General features: G+C 40.2%; 1 protein-coding gene across 1 annotated transcript in view; it reads left to right on the forward strand.

Annotated features, from left to right (window-relative positions):
- foxj3 (forkhead box J3) overlaps nucleotides 1-12858 on the forward strand; it is a 123671-nt gene extending 110813 nt beyond the window's left edge. The window contains exons 7-12 of the mRNA XM_036151299.1: nucleotides 779-953; nucleotides 5191-5610; nucleotides 6451-6552; nucleotides 8429-8620; nucleotides 8984-9085; nucleotides 11322-12858. Of these exons, the coding sequence (XP_036007192.1) occupies nucleotides 779-953; nucleotides 5191-5610; nucleotides 6451-6552; nucleotides 8429-8620; nucleotides 8984-9085; nucleotides 11322-11434 (1104 nt within the window). The 3' untranslated portion in view covers nucleotides 11435-12858. The remainder of the gene's footprint in view (nucleotides 1-778; nucleotides 954-5190; nucleotides 5611-6450; nucleotides 6553-8428; nucleotides 8621-8983; nucleotides 9086-11321) is intronic.
- Nucleotides 12859-17218: the final 4360 nt, after the last annotated feature.

Below are 17218 nucleotides of genomic sequence, written 5' to 3' on the forward strand. Positions count from 1 at the left end.
CGGGACTAAAGGCCTCCTAACATGGTTCACGCTAACCGCTCCGCCACGGACGCGCCTCGGAAAACAAAACTTGTCAAATCCGGTCGGGAGAAGGGCGAAAACATCGTTTCCACCAACAAAAGCCTTCAGAGGCGTTCTCTAATGTTATTTTAATGAAACAATATTAGGTAGCTTGGACAACACGGAAGAAATAGCAGCATCAATGTTAACGCTTGCTTCCTTAATGCGAGCCGCCATTGTTGTCTAAATCAAAACAGTCTCACGTCACGGTCGCTTCTCCACTACGTCACATCTATGAAACTCCAGCCCTGCGTCCTGATTGGCTGGACAATAAAATTGGTTGGAGAAATCACTCTCTATGAGAGATGTCCTAGATGGATGTGAGTGAAGCTAGGCGGAGCGACATCAATCTGGCTAGAATCAGGTTATGAATACATACACATATTCTACTTTTCAGATCTCTGTTTTTAGAAAAAAAGCAAAAACATGGCAGGTACCTTCCACTATACAATTACGCACCATGTTCTGCGTCTATCACATTAAAATCCCAATAAAATACATTAAAGTGTGTGGTTGTAATATGATAAAGCGTTAAAAGTTATAAGAAATGTATTTTCCCCAAGGCATTTGTTTTTTAAACATATAAAATTCATATGCCTGCATAAACCACTCTTTCCCTCAGAGGTTCCCTTCACGTGTTAAACATTAAACCCGGCTTCCGTCTGCAAGCAATATTCCTCCTGCATGTAAACCCTTATCTCTCTCCTCATCTCCCCAGGTGACCAGTCATCCAGAACCCGTGTCCCAGTCGATGAGCCTGCAGCAGCCCCCCCAGTCCCAGTACAGCATAGCAGAGCGGGAAAAGCAGCTCCCCTTCTCAGACTTCGAAAATCTCAGTGCCTCCTTCCGCAGCCTTTACAAGTCTGTTTTTGAGCAGTCCTTCAGCCAACAAGGTGAGTGGCCTCGCGAGGGCCCTGGGTGGAAATCTAGGCTGCAGCTCCTTCAAAGCGGCAGGAAGAACCTGAGAGCGATTCTCCTAATGTGGGCTTGTGTTTTTTAACAGCTGTGGCTATAGAGAGTCTTTAGGCACTAATGAGGTTTACTGTAAGTGTGCAGGTATTCAGCTCGGCTCACTTGGCTCTGCTCCAAATCTTAACAGAGGACTTTCATGGTCTTGGCAGGGAAACGCTAAAGACTTCATTTTTTATTTAATGTTGGAGTCTGAGAGTTCGTTGCTTTAAATATTTTATTGCAGGATATAAAGAGATAAATGACTGTGCTCCATGGTTAGTTCTTTACCTTTAATTTTCACCCATTACGTGGGAGTTATGGGCATCTGGTCGCGTTTCAAACGGGTTTTCATGTCGGCCTTATTCCATCCGTGGTGGAGAGGGAAAGAGCATTTATTGGCAGCCCAAATACTCATGCTAGTTATAATGATTGGGATTTTTTTTTATCTTATAATGCATAAATGGGGGGGATCAGAATCCCTGCAGAACAAAAAGCGGTTTTGCTTGTAATCTGATTGACTGATGAACATGAAGCACTTGACAAGTGAGTCCTGAGGAAAGCGGACGTAGCTTTCCGCGTTTAACCCACTTTCACAAATGAAATGCATTTCCTGCTAACGAGACTCTGCTTTAATCTATCATCTGTGTTTTATTAGTTAAAAACCGTTACCTTTTTTTTTTTTTTTTTTCCCCCCCGTGCATAAAAGTGAAATCTCTGTCAGACAAGCTCCTGCAATTAAAGAGCGTAAATAATCGAGCTTGGAGGATTTCACACTCGGCCGTTGTGGACAGTGAGCTAATTCACTGGCTTTGATAATAGGTAATGAGCTCGCATTATTATTCCGGTGCCGCGTTAATTGCTTTCTGTATTTCCCTGGTTGGACAATGGGCTTTCTGTACCGATAAGAGATGCACCTTTATCACCCCTGCGGCGAGTGTTGCGCACCGATTGTGGAGGTGCAGGGCCTGGAGTCGGCTCTAAAAGCACTCCAGTGGAATAGGTTCGCGGTGCCAAAAACTGTGAAGGACAGGGCCTCTCGTGGCCCCTCCCCACCACTCGGATGATTGCTGTCGGCTGGGCAGATGTTCATGCTCCAGTCGTGTTGTTAAAGAGCTGCACAACGAGCTAGACGGAGACGACGGAGAACGGCAGCTTGAGGAACTTCAAATGCTGAGTCACTCCCAGACAAAATGGCAACTGGTCTTACTCAGACGCTCTGGATGAAAGCAGATGTGTTTTCATGATCAGATGCTTTCTCAGTCATCACATCGGGTATTTACTGAGTCGATGGGACGTGAATTGCTTTTAATCAAATAACGAAAGATCAAAATCCTACGTAAATTGAATTTACATTGACAATAATTTTATGAAGGATTCAAATCCTTACAGCTCAGGGGTTGAAACAAGCGAATGTAAACAATGAGAGAAAGCTTAACTGCGTTACCATCGCCTTTTCACATCTGCATTTAGATGGGATGTTTGCAATTACAAGGCCTTGCACAAGTACTCGTAACATTTGAACTTTCCCACATCTTGCCACTTTGTTAACCGCAGATTTCAGTGGACCTTAGCTGGAAATTTCATGTGAAAGATCAACTCTAACTAGTGCGTAGCTGGGATGTAGAAGAGCTGTGTGTGGTTTTATCTGCACTTACAGCTGAGAACCAGAACAGACTTTTTCATCTGTGGACTAAAGTCTTTCCCCAGTGCTTCTTTGGTAAACTTTACAAGCTCAGTCAGCTTTTATAGAGCGCGTCCGTGAACATTAATTTTCAGCTCTCTATTGGTTTTATATCTGGACTTTGACTGAACCTTTCTACCAAATAAACATACTTTGATCTAAAACATGGGGAGTCCAGCTCCAGTCCCTGGGAGCTATGACCCTTCACCTTTAGGCGCGTCATTTCTCCAGCAGACCAGAAGCTCCTGTTAACAGATTCTGAGCTGTGGATCTCTGCAGCTCCTTCAGAGTTACCATGGACCTCTCTTGGCTGCTTCTCTGATTAATACTGTCCTTGCCTTTCTGTTTAGGTGGCCAGCCTGCTTATAGGCCATTTTAAATTGTGCCGTACTCTTTTTTTTTTTTTTCTTTAATTCTTGGATTTCCAAAGCTTAAGACGTTTTACAACCTAAACCTGCTTTAAGGTTGTCCCTTGGTCTTCATGGTGTTGTATCTGAGGCCTTCACAGAACAGCTGCATGTGTACTGAGATTAAATTTACACACAAATGTGCTCTAACTATTGACTAGTTAGAGCACACTTTCAAACCAAACAGGACCCTCAGACAGAGGCTGGTGCATCCCAAGGACAAAACCCCCAAACCTAAGATGAGCAGAGTGATGTATGCAGTTCAGTGCAGTGAGGAATGTTTTAATCTTTATATTGGAGAAACTAAACAACCTCTCCACAGACGCATGGCTCAACACAGGAGAGCTGCCTCCTCAGGACAAGACTCTGCTGTCCACTTACATCTTAAGGACAAAGGACACTCTTTCTCTTTTGAGGACCAAAATGTTCACATTTTGGACAAAGAAGACAGATGGTTTGAAAGGGGTGTGAAGGAAGCCATCTACGTCAAGAGAGAAAAAACAACCTTAAACAGAGGAGGAGGACTTAGGTTCCAACTCTCAAAAACTTACAACACAGCTATAGGATAAATTCCGGCCAATCATCACCTTAACTCTCGCCCTCATACGGGTGATCAAAACCTTTTTCCTGTAAGCCAAGCCAATAACGACCCTAACGACTCCTCGTTATAGAGGAATGGACCAGTTTCTGTTCGATCTGCTGGCTTAATGATTTTAACGACCGCCCATTACTAAGGGGGTGGACCTGTTTCTGTTGAATTTGCATGTTATCTAAGCCATTACAAGGCCTTTGTTTGGCAGTAGTATAAAGCTTGGTACTGCACATTACTCCAGACATTTTGAATTGAGAAAGTTTCCTGGAGAGGAAGCGAAACGTCTTCAACTACGGAAAACAAGTCCAGTTGCTTTATTTTTTACTTTCTTTGGAATAACTATTGACCAGGTGACTTCTAAATGGCTTAGCACCTATATACATCACAGACTTGTTATCAGCGTATCAACCCTCCAGACCACTAAGGTCTTCTGGCTCCAGCCTACTCTGCATACGTAGAACACAAACCAAACACAGAGAAGCAGCATTTAGTTCCTATTCTCCACTTATCTGGAACAAACTTCCAGAAAACTGTAAAAGTGCTGAAAGCCTGAGTTCCTTTAAATCGAGATTAAAAACACATTTGTTTAAAATTGCCTTTGAATGTTCTAGTTAAACTGCTTTACTGTTTTCAAATGTTTTGTTTCTACATTCTATCCCTACTTGCTTTTATTCCTATATTTTAATCATGTAAAGCACTTTGCATTGTCTCTGTACTGAATTGTGCTATATAAATAAGTTTGCCTTGCCTTGCCTAAAGGCAGTGGTGGTATAGCCTCGTGAGACCATCCTGATCTCGCAAGCTTTCAAGGTTTCACTCGCAGATCAGTCTGGCTACTCTCCGTTAAAGAAAATTTGGAGCCGTTCACCAAACGAACGTCCAATCAGCGTTGGCTTTGAGGCGGGTTGAGGTGTGACGCAACGGGAAGCGCGTCAGTTCAGTCTAAACAACATGGCGGCTTCAGCCGATGAAACTAGCGTTAGCGTGGCTATCGAACAAGTTTTATCGGCATTACAGAGTATTTCTCTGCTGAGCTAACGAGCCTTTACCTGCAGCAGCAAGAGTAGCTTGGCTTGTGGTTGTGTTTTCGTCGTCGCTCGTAACAGAGCGACGACGAATCTGATTGGTTTATTTGGCCCGTCTATCACCAACATAGGCCAATCAGCTAATCAGTATTTTCGCCCCTTCCCAAAATTACTTCAACGGAAGGTTTCCAGGTGGATATGCGGAGCAAATCTATCTGGCGGCGTCAGGTTAGTGGTGGTAGCCCTGGATTTTATTCAGGGGTAAAATATGCAAAATATTTTCAGACATTTTAAAACCATCTATTGTTTTTCTTTCCTGTATTATGCACTCCTCTGTGTTGCTCCATCACATAAGATCCGAAAAATTACACTGAAGTTTGTGGTTGTAACGTCGCAAAATGCGGAGTAGTCCAAGCGGCCTCTGGTCGTTTCCGTTTTCCTAAGAGCTCTGTGTCGGTGTGTTTTGTTTCTCAGGTCTGATGGGCATGCCGTCGGATAACTCCCAGCAGACCCACACCTCCTGCTCCTATCAGCACTCCCCCAGTGGCGCCATCAACACTCAGAACAGCTTGTCAAACAACCAGCCCAACAACCACCACAACAACCACCCCGTCAACAGCGGCCAAGTCCCCCTGTCCCACCCCGCCCAGGCCCACCCGGGCCACGGCTCCCCCCACGCGCAGCACCTCTCTCAGCACAGCGGCACCCACGGCCAGCACCCTCAGCACTCCCAGCACGCTGCGCACTCCCAGCACGGCCAGCACCCGCAGCAGCAGCAGCAGCAGCAGCACACGGCGCACCCCCCGCAGCACACGCAGCACAGCCAGCACCCCTCCCAACACGGACAGCAGCACCAGAGCCTCTCCCACCAGCAACAGATGGCCTGCAACACAGGTAAGACCTTCCGCCTCAGCCGGTGTCTCCTTTTGTTTCCCTCTTTGTCCCGATTCGTCCCAAAGATGAACACGATCAGGGCGGCGCTCGTGACCTGTTTGCAACTTAATCAGGACGCTGCTCCTCCCTGTTTTCCTCATAAATCTCAAAAGAAAACGATTTAATGTGCCAAGCAGTAAATCATCTCCTAATTTATTACCTATGGCGTGGAGAACAAAGCAATGCTGAAGTAGAGCAGCGTTTACAGAGTCACTGGCTCCTCCTAGTGGCCACGTCAAGGAACTGTTTCACAATCAGGTTATTTGATGTCTGCTCTTTTTATTTGACTCCAGAAGATAGGCAATATACAGGACTGTCTCAGAAAATTAGAATATTGTGATAAAGTTCTTTATTTTCTGTAATGCAATTGCAGAAAATAAACCGCAGTGTTTCGAGTTAATTAGATGATTCAAGTGATTAGTTGAATAGCCTACTAGTATACTTTTGCACGATATTCTAATATTTTGAGATAGGATTTTTGAGTTTTCTTCAGCTGTACGCCATAATCAGCGATATTAAAACAATAAAAAGGCTTGCGATATTTCAGTTGATTTGTAATGAATCCAGAATGTATGACATTTTATGTTTTTTAATTGCATTACAGAAAATAAAGAACTTTATCACAATATTCAAATTTTCTGAGACAGTCCTGTAAATGCACCCTCTGACCTTACTGTCAGCGAACAAAAAGCTGTTCCAGCAGTCAGAATAGAGCCACCAAACATGTCATTTAATTGAATGTTGGAGCCTCTTAAATTTATGCTCTCATTAACGTTACAGATGGTTTGCTGTGTGTTGCAGGTTTACTGTCCGAGTGGTACCCGAATCTGGATGCTCTGAAAGAAAGCTGTCGTATTGCCAGCAGCTATAATTGGGCCGACGTCGACCTTTCTCCTTTCCAAGGTGCGATTTGGACAAAAAGAACACACTCTGCTCCATTAGTGTATATATTTCAAGAAGCAGTCAGGATTTTATTATTCATAATATATTAAGTTGTGATATGGCTGCAGCTTAAAAAATTAGAATATCGTCGAAAAGTTAATTGATCTTTTTGACTTCATTAACCTGGGCAGGATAAGGATAAAGGATTACCCTGTTTGTTTAATTCAATTTCAACGATGAAACAGATTTATAGATAGATAGATAGATAGATAGATAGATAGATAGATAGATAGATAGATAGATAGATAGATAGATAGATAGATAGATAGATAAAGATTTATGACGCACTGAAAGGTTTCAAGTTTTTATTCATTTAGTTCATATTTTAGTCATCGTGGCTCACTGCTAATAAAAACACAAAATTCAGTTTATAAGGAAATTACTGAAGACAAAAAACTTAATTTTAAGCAATGTCAGCCTACTGAAAAGTCTGAGGATGTGCTTCACAGTGCATGCTCTTAAAACTTGGTCTGGGCTCCTTTTGCATGAATTACTGCATCAGTGCAGAGTGGCATGGAGGCAAACAGCCCTTGGTTCTGCTGAGGTGTTGGTTCTGGTGTTTCTTCATCTTCCTCTTGACAATACAGCACAGATTCTTTGTAAGTTAAGGTCAGGATTATTGTGTAGGCCATAACATCTCTACGTTAAAAATCCCTTTTTTTATTTCAATTGAATTTTATTTATATAGCGCCAATTCATGATACATGTCACCTCAAGGCCTTTTCCAAAGTCAAATTCAGTCAAATAATACAGATTGGTCAAAATGTTTCAATCTAAGGAAACCCAGCAGGTTGCATTGAGTCTTGACAAGCAGCATTCACTCAGGGACAGTCGTCTGCATTACCCATGGCTTTGCAGCAATCCCTCATACTGAGCAAGCATGAAGCGACAGTGGAGCGGAAAACTCCCCTTTAACAGGAAGGAAAACCTCCAGCAGAACCGGGCTCAGTGTGAACGGTCATCTACCTCGACCGACAGGAGGTTAGAGAAGACAGAGCAGAGACACAATAACAGAGACAAAAGAAAGCACAGAAGCACACATTGATCCAGGAATCCTTGTTAATTGGACTTAAATTAAATTTTTCTTTGAAACAGAGTTTAGAGTTTTGGCTTTATGCATAATTGTTGGTATTAACACAAACAAACACTTGAAATAAATAACTTTTTGTGTAATAAATCTATGTAGTGACATTCGTTTTTTGCATCTAATTATTAAAATAAACTTTTTAATGATTTTGTAATTTATTGAGACATTATAAATGGCCTTATTTTTTAAGTGGCACTTTTCTAGTCATACTGACGACTCAAAAGCACTTTACAATATAGCCACAGTCACCCACTTGCACACACATTCATACTTGGGTTAAGTGCATGCCAATGTGACAGGAGGAAGCTGCAATCGAACCCACAACCTTCCTATTGTAAGATGACATTTCTACCCACTGATCTACAGCCGCTCCTCCAGATCAGACCTCAGACGTTAAACCACAGGCTGAATGTACAGCTCTGCTCCAGCCTTTGATTGAGTGCTGATGTGTCGGCACTCCAGAGTTGATTACAACTTTAATTAAACTGAGCTCTTCAATTAAATAACACTGCCTTCAAGTTTAATTACCAAAACACCGAGCTCAGCAGGTCAGTTTATCCAATTAGAGTTAAGGAATGCAAGGTAGGATGTTTTTTTTTTTTTTTTTTAAATATCACCCACTGAAGGTTACCGACACGATGAAATTATACTGCAGACATGTTGTTGCTGTAAGCCTTGAGCTGTATTCATGTTCCTCAGGCAGCCAAATGTTAATCTTCTGTCGAAAAACTGTGGTGTTTGTGTCCAAAGGTCTAAGAGAAAGCATGAGACAGGCCGAGCTGAACGACTGGTGCCTTGAACCCACCCAGATTGCGGACCTCTGCTCGTCCATCAACCAGTTCTTTGCTCGCACCGGCGTAATCCAGCAGCAGGGGGCGGTGCAGAGTCCTGTGTGTCACGGCTCCATGCACACCAACAAACCCAGCCAGCACCTCAACACAGGTATGCAAACCTGTCACGCACAACAACACATATCTGCGATTTAGGTTTTAACAAGTAATATTATTAGTAACAATTTCCTTTTTTTCCATTGGAAACAAATGTCTGTGTCTGGGTCAGTTTTGGGTAATTAAATGATTCAAATTCATGTTCCAAATTAAAACAGATTTAAAGAAGAAATGACTACACTGGCTGCTCAGGAAAACCTAAGCCACCGTTAATTATATATGTTATCTGTACTTATCTGAACTTATTTGTAAGAGGTGCTATTTTCCTTTTCTTTCTTTTTTTATTAATATACCCTTTAAAAGGGTTTATATTTGTGATATTGATGAGTACAAAAACTGCGTCTCTGTTCATCACCAGGAAATCTCTACATGGACACAAGACAGAGCATGCCTCCCATGATGGGTCCTCCAGGATATCCCCACATGCCCCCCATGAGCAACACAGGACCCACGATGACAGGTAGTGCTCTCCAGCCAACGCACAGTTTGTGTGTTGTTTAGATTTTGGGTTAAAAAACAACCACAACAGAGAATAATCTTCAATTACCGTATTTTTCAGACTACAAGGCGCACTCAAAATCCTTAAATTTTCTACAAAATTCTTAAATTTTTTCCAAAATTGATGGTGCGCCTTATATGTGATTAAAGTTGTGTTTACTGATTGATTTTATGTGGTACAATGCGCTCAAAAATCTGTTAAAATGTTTCAGTACGACTTTGGTAAGCAACAAAGCTGCTCCGCTCAATGGATATTTGGAGCATTACGGTCACTGAGCTATATTAAACACTGGAGTGCTAATCACCGTCTGTTTGAACGAGTCGCTTTGAAGCCACCAGCCGCCATATTGGTACTCCCTATTTTCCCCCAGTAACTAGGGAATATGTGCGCTACAGCATCGAATAATGAGGATTTTCTCATGTTCAGGGGGGGCTTAAAACTTTTAAAACGTCAAATGCCATATATTTTTATGTTATGTTCTAAAACTATCAAGTACTGAGAAAGTCATGTGCTGAAATATTTTGCATTTTATTTATTTAAATATATATATTTAACATTTAAAAATATATAAATAACAATATACAAAAACATATATTTACATATATGTATACATATATATATATATATATATATATATATATATATATATATATATATATATAATATGAATAACATGTAAAATATTTCAGCACCTAATTTCCTAGTAGTTGATAGTGTAAGTACATCCACTGACTGTAGAATTACTTGTGAAACGTTTTCACACAGCCAGAAAACTGCTTGTTGTTGCAACCAAATCCTATGGGATTCTGTGAGAGTAGGGAGTAGCAAGATGGCGGCCAGTGACTTCAGTTTTTTGGCAAAATCAGCACTCCAATGTATAATATAGCTCAGTGATTACGGTACACTGTGTCACTACCTGATCGGACCCCTTAGCTGTCTACAAGACTGCCTGACAGTAATGTCTAAACTAGAACTGCATTCATGTAAGGCAGCCTGCAACCAGAGTACGTACTAGCAACAATAAACCAATTAAGTTAATATGAAAGTTAAGTTTATTTTGGCCTTATGTTAGAAACAGAGCCATGTTGCTATCCAGACGGATCGCTCTTCCCTTCAGGTAGTATGTATGTACGCAGAGGGGTGGAGTGATATTACACACCTGGCAAGAAGATTTAATGCGGCTTGTAATCCGGTGTAGGTACCAGATCGACTCGGGGCCCTGCGCCTTCTGATGACGTCACTATACATGATTGGTTTAACGTTTGCACAATTACGCAAAAAAACATTGTGACTGGTCTGGACAACTTACTAAAGTAATCATAACGGGGTGTAGGATTTATTCGAGAGTGGGATTGCGGTTTGTAAACGGACAATTTTACGAAGAAATTCTCCATTTGAGAGTTGGCTCAATTTTTGGAAGAATATTTTCACAATTTACATCTGGAATAATAAAAAACATCTGGAATAATAAAAAACATGTGATCAGAAAAAAGCCACATAGTAATATCAGTAGAAAAAGGAGGAATAAACGTTATTGATTTTAAAGTGATGAATGCCGTGATAAAAATTAAAATGGCTGCAGACTTTTAATAAAAATGAAAAGAGTTTATGGTTTATTTTCTCTTCACAACTTTTTTTTTTTTTTTTTTTTTAAATTGGAGAAAGGAAATTTCTCTTAAGATGTAACTTTGATCCTGCAAAATTACCGATTAAATTGTCAGACTACCACAGAAGCATTCCAAAATGATGTTAAAAGTTTTCATGCCTCCATTTAAGTTACTGGAAAATAACCGTAAATTAACAAAATAAAATTGATTTGACCGCAGGCGTAATGTAGTTTGTTTGAGTGGAGTTGCCATATTATTGATCTGGTACCTGGTGCGCCTACATGCATACATGGTTTTTAATGCTTTGCTGATAAAGTTGTGAAAGATGAATTTCTAAGCCCCTTTTCAAATCTTGCAGTCATTAACAGCATCCCCTCAGCATGATGCTGCCATCCCCGTGCTTCACTGATGGGGATGTGTATTTTAGGGTGAAGCGTTTTTGCATATTGACCAAAAAAAACATCTCTGATCATCTTCTTGTATATTTTCTACTCCACTTTACAAATATGCCCAGCTTTCGGTTGGTTTATTAGATAAAATCCCTATAAAGCACATTTAACACGTGTTAAATGCACATCTGCTCTCTTCAGGACACCATGCACAGATGAACCAGCAGCACATGATACCTTCCAGGACCTTCCAGATGCATCGCATGCAAGCCGACGACATCCAGGACGATTTTGACTGGGACTCCATCGTCTAGTTGCTCGACTCTCTTCTCCCCCCTCCTCCCCCCCACCCCCCCACACCTCACCCACCCCTGTTGAAGCAAATAAAAGCAGATGGAGGAGGGGAGGCGTAATCCTGAGGAAGCCAGGCTGAGCTGACGGGCCGGTTTGGCTGTGTGATGCAGAGGAACGTTTGGAGAAAAAAAAAAAAAAAAAAGCTTTTGGTGGAAAAACAGACTTCAGAGTCCTGACAATTCTACAAACGGCGAACCATAACCAGAGAATTTTACTTTGAAGACAATCATGCTTAGTGAGTGATCACAGACTTGCCTGGAGACGCGTGGAACTCATTAACAAGTAAACCACATGGTCCTCAGCTAGCCCTCTCCTCATACCCGGACGGTCAGCCCTCCAGAGCTGAACCCCTCCCCCTGGTCACCCCCCGCCCCCCCCCCCCCCCCCCCCCCCCCGCCCCCTCTGCTCCGTAACTGTCATGTGATTTGAGCGACGTGTTCAGCTTGTAATTTTTCTCGTTTCGACATAGGCCTCAGCTGCCTCTAAGATGACGCTCTCTCTCTCCAACTTTCTCTCTCTCTCTCTGTCGTTTTGTCTGTACAATGTTTTTGTTTATTTTAACTCTTGTTTAATTTTTTTTTTTTTTTTTTTAAGCAAACATAGGCCGCCTGTCCCCGTTAGGAACGTGACGGCGCTCCTTGGTCACTTCTTGTGGGGGGGAACTGTGCTATAGATGAGATACGGATACGTCCGGTTTACAAACGCTGAAAATCCAAACAGGGTGTTTTTGTTTATTTGAACGGGAGCGGTGGTCGACTCTCTGCGGGTTTGTGTGTTATGGGATTACAGCGACGTTATTCTCAGTTCTCAAACACTTTAAGATGAATGCATTTTAATGTGGAGGAGATAAAATCAGGAATGTGATAAAAGTCTTTGAAATTAATCTACGTTTTATAGAAGTTGGGCATGTTTGGGTTCTCCAGTTAGTTTGTAAATGATCCACCTGATGAAAGCCCTAGGTGTCTCTATTGTTCATTAAACAAGATGCTAACACTCCAAAACTATTTGTTAATCTAAAACATTAGAATGGGGACGTAAAAAATCTTATTAGGATCAAGATTACAGTCAGTATTTGCGTAAACGTGTCCTGGTCGGTCTGTAGGAAGCTGCACAAATGGCTAGGAAATGATTTAAGTATTTTAAATAACTAAGTTAGTTTTCTTTCGGACTAAAAATATCACCCTAATAATACTATAAAGAGAAAACATTTATTAAAAATAAGAATGAAGTTACCATAGAATGACTTAAAAGAGAAACCATATGTTAAAATATTGATTTTAGGCTAAAGCCAGAGTACAAACATGGGTCTGAAGAAGAAATTCAGATGTTTCTGTAGTCTCAGGCATGTGCTGAATGAAATTCTCCCCGTTTTATAACCTTGTGTTTAAAAAAAAGAAAAATCACCATTTCATAGAATTTACCCTGAAAGTTCAATTAAAAATGGTATTTAAAAACAGAAAGGTAACAATTCTTCCTCCTGAAGCTAAAATTATATAAGATCCATTACACCACGGTCTGATTGAAAGCTCGATTCTGATTGGCTGAAGGGTGTTAGTTAAAAAGTGTAATATTACACCTATAAAAAAAAAAGTTACTGTCAAATAGTCTGATTGTTCTAAATTTTTATTATTATTATTATTATTATTATTATTATTATTATCAAACGTTATCTGGTAACAAAAGTTAGTTGAGGGTGGTTCCCTTGGCAATGCCTCACAACGAGAGATATTAAATAATCCTGTCAGCTCCTTCTTGTAAAAAAAGATGAAAAAAAAAAACCAGAATACGAATGATTGAGTTAGTATTTATGTTTTTTCATAAGTGTCCGTGCGGGATAATGTCCTTTCAGGTGAAATGAATGGACTCCGCCTCACGTCCGTTAATATCTGTTAATGGAAAACTCATCGGGGATTATCCCTGAAAGTTATTTTAGTGTCATAAAAACCACCTGATGGGGCCCAGTAGTGCTTTTTAAGTAAATGTAGTTTTTGGGCGGTTTTAAAGCAGCTTTGATAAAAGGCACTCCTTTAATTTACTCACCAAGACTGTTTTCCTTAACAATCGTTTCCAAACCTTGTAATTTGTTCAGCTTTCTTGTAAGCGAGGAAAAAGTGTAACAACTTTTCAGCGGCACCTTCAGTGACCGCTGATGACACCAGCATCTGCAAGAAAACATGTAAACACGGCGACGATTGGAGGAATAAAACTCATTAAACTTTATCAGAAAACCCATTCAGGAAGATAAATAGACCCGAGAGAGATTTTGTTTAATGATCAATAGGACATCCATCATACATTGATTTAATAAAGATTAAAACAATACCTGTTTGTGAACATTAAGGGGACTTTTTGATGCTACCTGCGCTGTTTGTTGCTATAGTTCATATCTTCGGAGAGCCGTTTTGTTTAAACTGCCAGATCTTATGATGTTAGCATAAGATTTTGCTAATATACAATCAGAAGAGGACGAAGATGATAATTCACACGTGTTGGTAGGACGTGTGGGGTGTGTGTGAGAGAGGTTTTTTTTTATTATTGTAATTTTAGGGCTACGACTGATTGCTGCAATCATCTCTATGCTAACTATAAGCATAAAGCAGAAGCACACAGTGAAGGACGGAAGGTTTTAGGCACGCAGTTAGACGGAAAAGATTTTTCTCAAGCACAGAAAGCAGTGCAGAGATGTGAGGCTCTGCTGAGCGGGTCTGCACTGGGACTGGAAGTGGCTCCACAATCAGACAGGTGCTGGCCTAAAGAGACACTAGGGTTAAACGTTAAAACAAAAAAAAAAAAAAACATTGCACATGAGTACCTTGTGTTTACTTAACTTCAAGATGCAAAGCACCTCCCGGATCTGGACGAGGAATCAGACGCTCTGATTCAGTCGTGTTTTATCCTACGAATCATTTCACCCAGACTATCTTCTGATGGCGGCCAACAGTTTCCTCTGCTTCGTCAGGTTTTACTGTTTTTGGTGCTGTCCGGCTACAACACTGTGTCTCTGCCAAAAAGGGATAATATAATGGTTTTTTTTTTTTTTTTTGGGATGCTATTTTGGCTTTTAAACTGGGAGATAAGAGATTAATACCTCCACCACGTTTCACTATGAGTTTAGCATAAAGACTGAAAACCATTGCCTAAATTCACCTGCAGACCCAATCGGACTCTGTTTGCTCTTATTCTCAGTTTAAAGGACTGAGAATAAATATGACACCTGCTAAAAAAAAAACACCTCGTTAATGTTTGGTGATAAATTTGATGCCATCGCTTGAAGGCGATTAATTCAATAAATACCTTCATAGAAAGTTATTCTCAACCTGTAGGAAAAATTTAGTTTTATTGAAAAAGTTATGTTGACGTTTCCTGGCCGATAACGATTCTGGTTTTAATATAGTTTGTTTTTTATTCTATCAAAGGAATATAACGCAGGAAAAAAAGGAAACATTACCTGCAAGTTGTAGTGTTTAATTAACAGAAAATAAGTAGATTACAGGATCACCCCCATTTATGCAGAAGTTGTTTCTGGATTTCTTTTAAACTCTAAAGGCAGAAGATTTTGCTTGATTTAAATTTTTATGTTCCCAGATTGGTGAATCTCCATGGCTCAAATTTATTTTACCATTGAACCTAGTTTATTGCTTGGATGTTGAGAGCTAAAAAAAAAGTAGTAGTAAAGATCCTCCCCAAGGCTATTTTATCAGCCGTTTTCATTCCTCTGTTTCCAGTCTTTATTCTAAGCAAGCAGGCGTCACAAAATCCCTGAAAAGGTTTCAGTTTAACCTAAACAAGATTTACCAGATGTTTTTTTTTTCTTTAAATGGAGTTTTGTCACTCCAGGTGTTGCTGTTTCATATGGATTTCTCTTTGTTTTTAAAATGTCACAATATTTGGTGGAAATAAGGCACTTTGAGATTGAACCTTTTTTTTTTTTTTTTTTAAACAAACATTACAGAACCACACTTTCTGATCCCATAGGCGGTTATTTTTTGCCTGGTTTATACTGTGGATCATAGACGTTAAAACACCCTGAGCTGCACTGTGCAGAAGAAACCCAAGTTCTCTTCTTTAAGCTTATGAAACTGCCATTTATCGTTTCTTAATATATTCTTTTCTCCTGCCGATCACGTTCACCTGTGCTCCTCTCTGCCGCTGATGTTTTGTGTATTTATCGAGCGTCCTCTGTGTGCGGGAAGATCTCTTTGGCCGTGGATGTCGAGCTTTTTAACAAAAGCCGCCCCTCGGATTTCAAACTTAAAGAGACGAACCGAGTCGTGAATCGTCTGGGAGGTGAGCACGGGTCAAAGGACGGACGTTTTTTTTTTTTTTTGTGGACTCTGTGGAGAACGTCCTGCCCGCCTGTGTGAGTGTGTGTTTGTGTGTTTGAGTGAGTGAGTGAAGCCTTTCAGCTCTTCCAGGTGAAGACTGAGAAAACAAACTATAACACGAACTCATCAGCCGACAGGAGAGGACTTTGAGTAAAGAAAAAAAAAAAAGGGAAAAGTTGAAGAAACGACTGGATCCCAGTTTTAAGTCTTTTTTTTTTTGTTTGTTTTCTCGTGGAAGTTTTTTTTTTTCTTCTTCCTGTTTTTTTTTTTTTTTTTTTAATACAGCTGGACATGTACCTGCCAGAGAGATTATTGATATTATTATTATTATTATTATTGGGGAGAAAAAAATGATTAAAAAAAATGAATAAACCTTGTTACAATATTGGAGAGAACTGCCAACATCTACTGCTGATTGGGGCCTATTTTATTCAGTGCTGGTGTGTTGTTGTGCTTGTACATAATGTGTCTTTTCAATCATCCCTTTTTCCTCCTCTGCTGGGGTGGGGAGGGGGGGGTATTCATAAGAGAGAGGCGGGGAAAAGAATATTTTGTTATTGTCCTATCAGAGGGTGACAGTCTGTATATATCTATATTGTATATATGTGATGAAAATGCGTTGGCTTCTTGTGTGACACTACCTTTTACCTGTACCTATGGTTCTACATTCAGTGTTTCCAGTGTTTGAAAGTATCTATTTGGTTTGTGTTTTTATTTTGTAGTTTTTATTTTGTCTTTGTCATTTCTTGTACTTTCTTTCTCCTTTTTTTTTTTTTTGTCTCCTGTTTGTTTGTTTACTGCACGGTTTATTACTTTTGTTGTCCAATGCGGTGACACAGCTACTCTTTGTATTCGTTTAGTGCTGTAAAATAACTCAAGTGTTATTAGAAAATTGTCGATACCAACGCCCACCCACCCCCTCGCCCTGCCGACCTTCCCCCAATATGCATGAATGGCACTTAAAGAAATAAAATATGGTAACTTCACTGTGGAATAATGTGATATTTGAGCTTGTTTCTTTTTTTTTTTTGTACATGCAGGTGTTTCATGTGTTCACTATCGGCCTTCAGATACGTAAAACACACATTTGTCCCTAATGACTGCTTTAATTTTTAAATAGCTGGAAGAAGAATAAACCTCGTTTTTAAGAAGCCAAAAGCTTGATTATATGTAATTGGGGGATGGAATTATTTTTTTGTTTTGTTTTATACAAGCAAATAAGGTTTATTTCAGCAAATCTGACACCAGAAATCAGATTAGATTTATTGTACCTGTGATTTATTTCAACCATTTATTTCTGTTTTGATAATTATGGCTTACAGCCAATAAAAAAAACAGTTACAATTTTCATAAAATTTGAATATTTGATAAGGCTGTTGTGCAGTGTGTTGTATCCAACACAGGCATTTTAATGGAAAA

The sequence above is a fragment of the Fundulus heteroclitus genome, chromosome 20 (assembly GCF_011125445.2).
Source record: "Fundulus heteroclitus isolate FHET01 chromosome 20, MU-UCD_Fhet_4.1, whole genome shotgun sequence".
Taxonomy (NCBI): Eukaryota; Metazoa; Chordata; class Actinopteri; order Cyprinodontiformes; family Fundulidae; genus Fundulus; species Fundulus heteroclitus.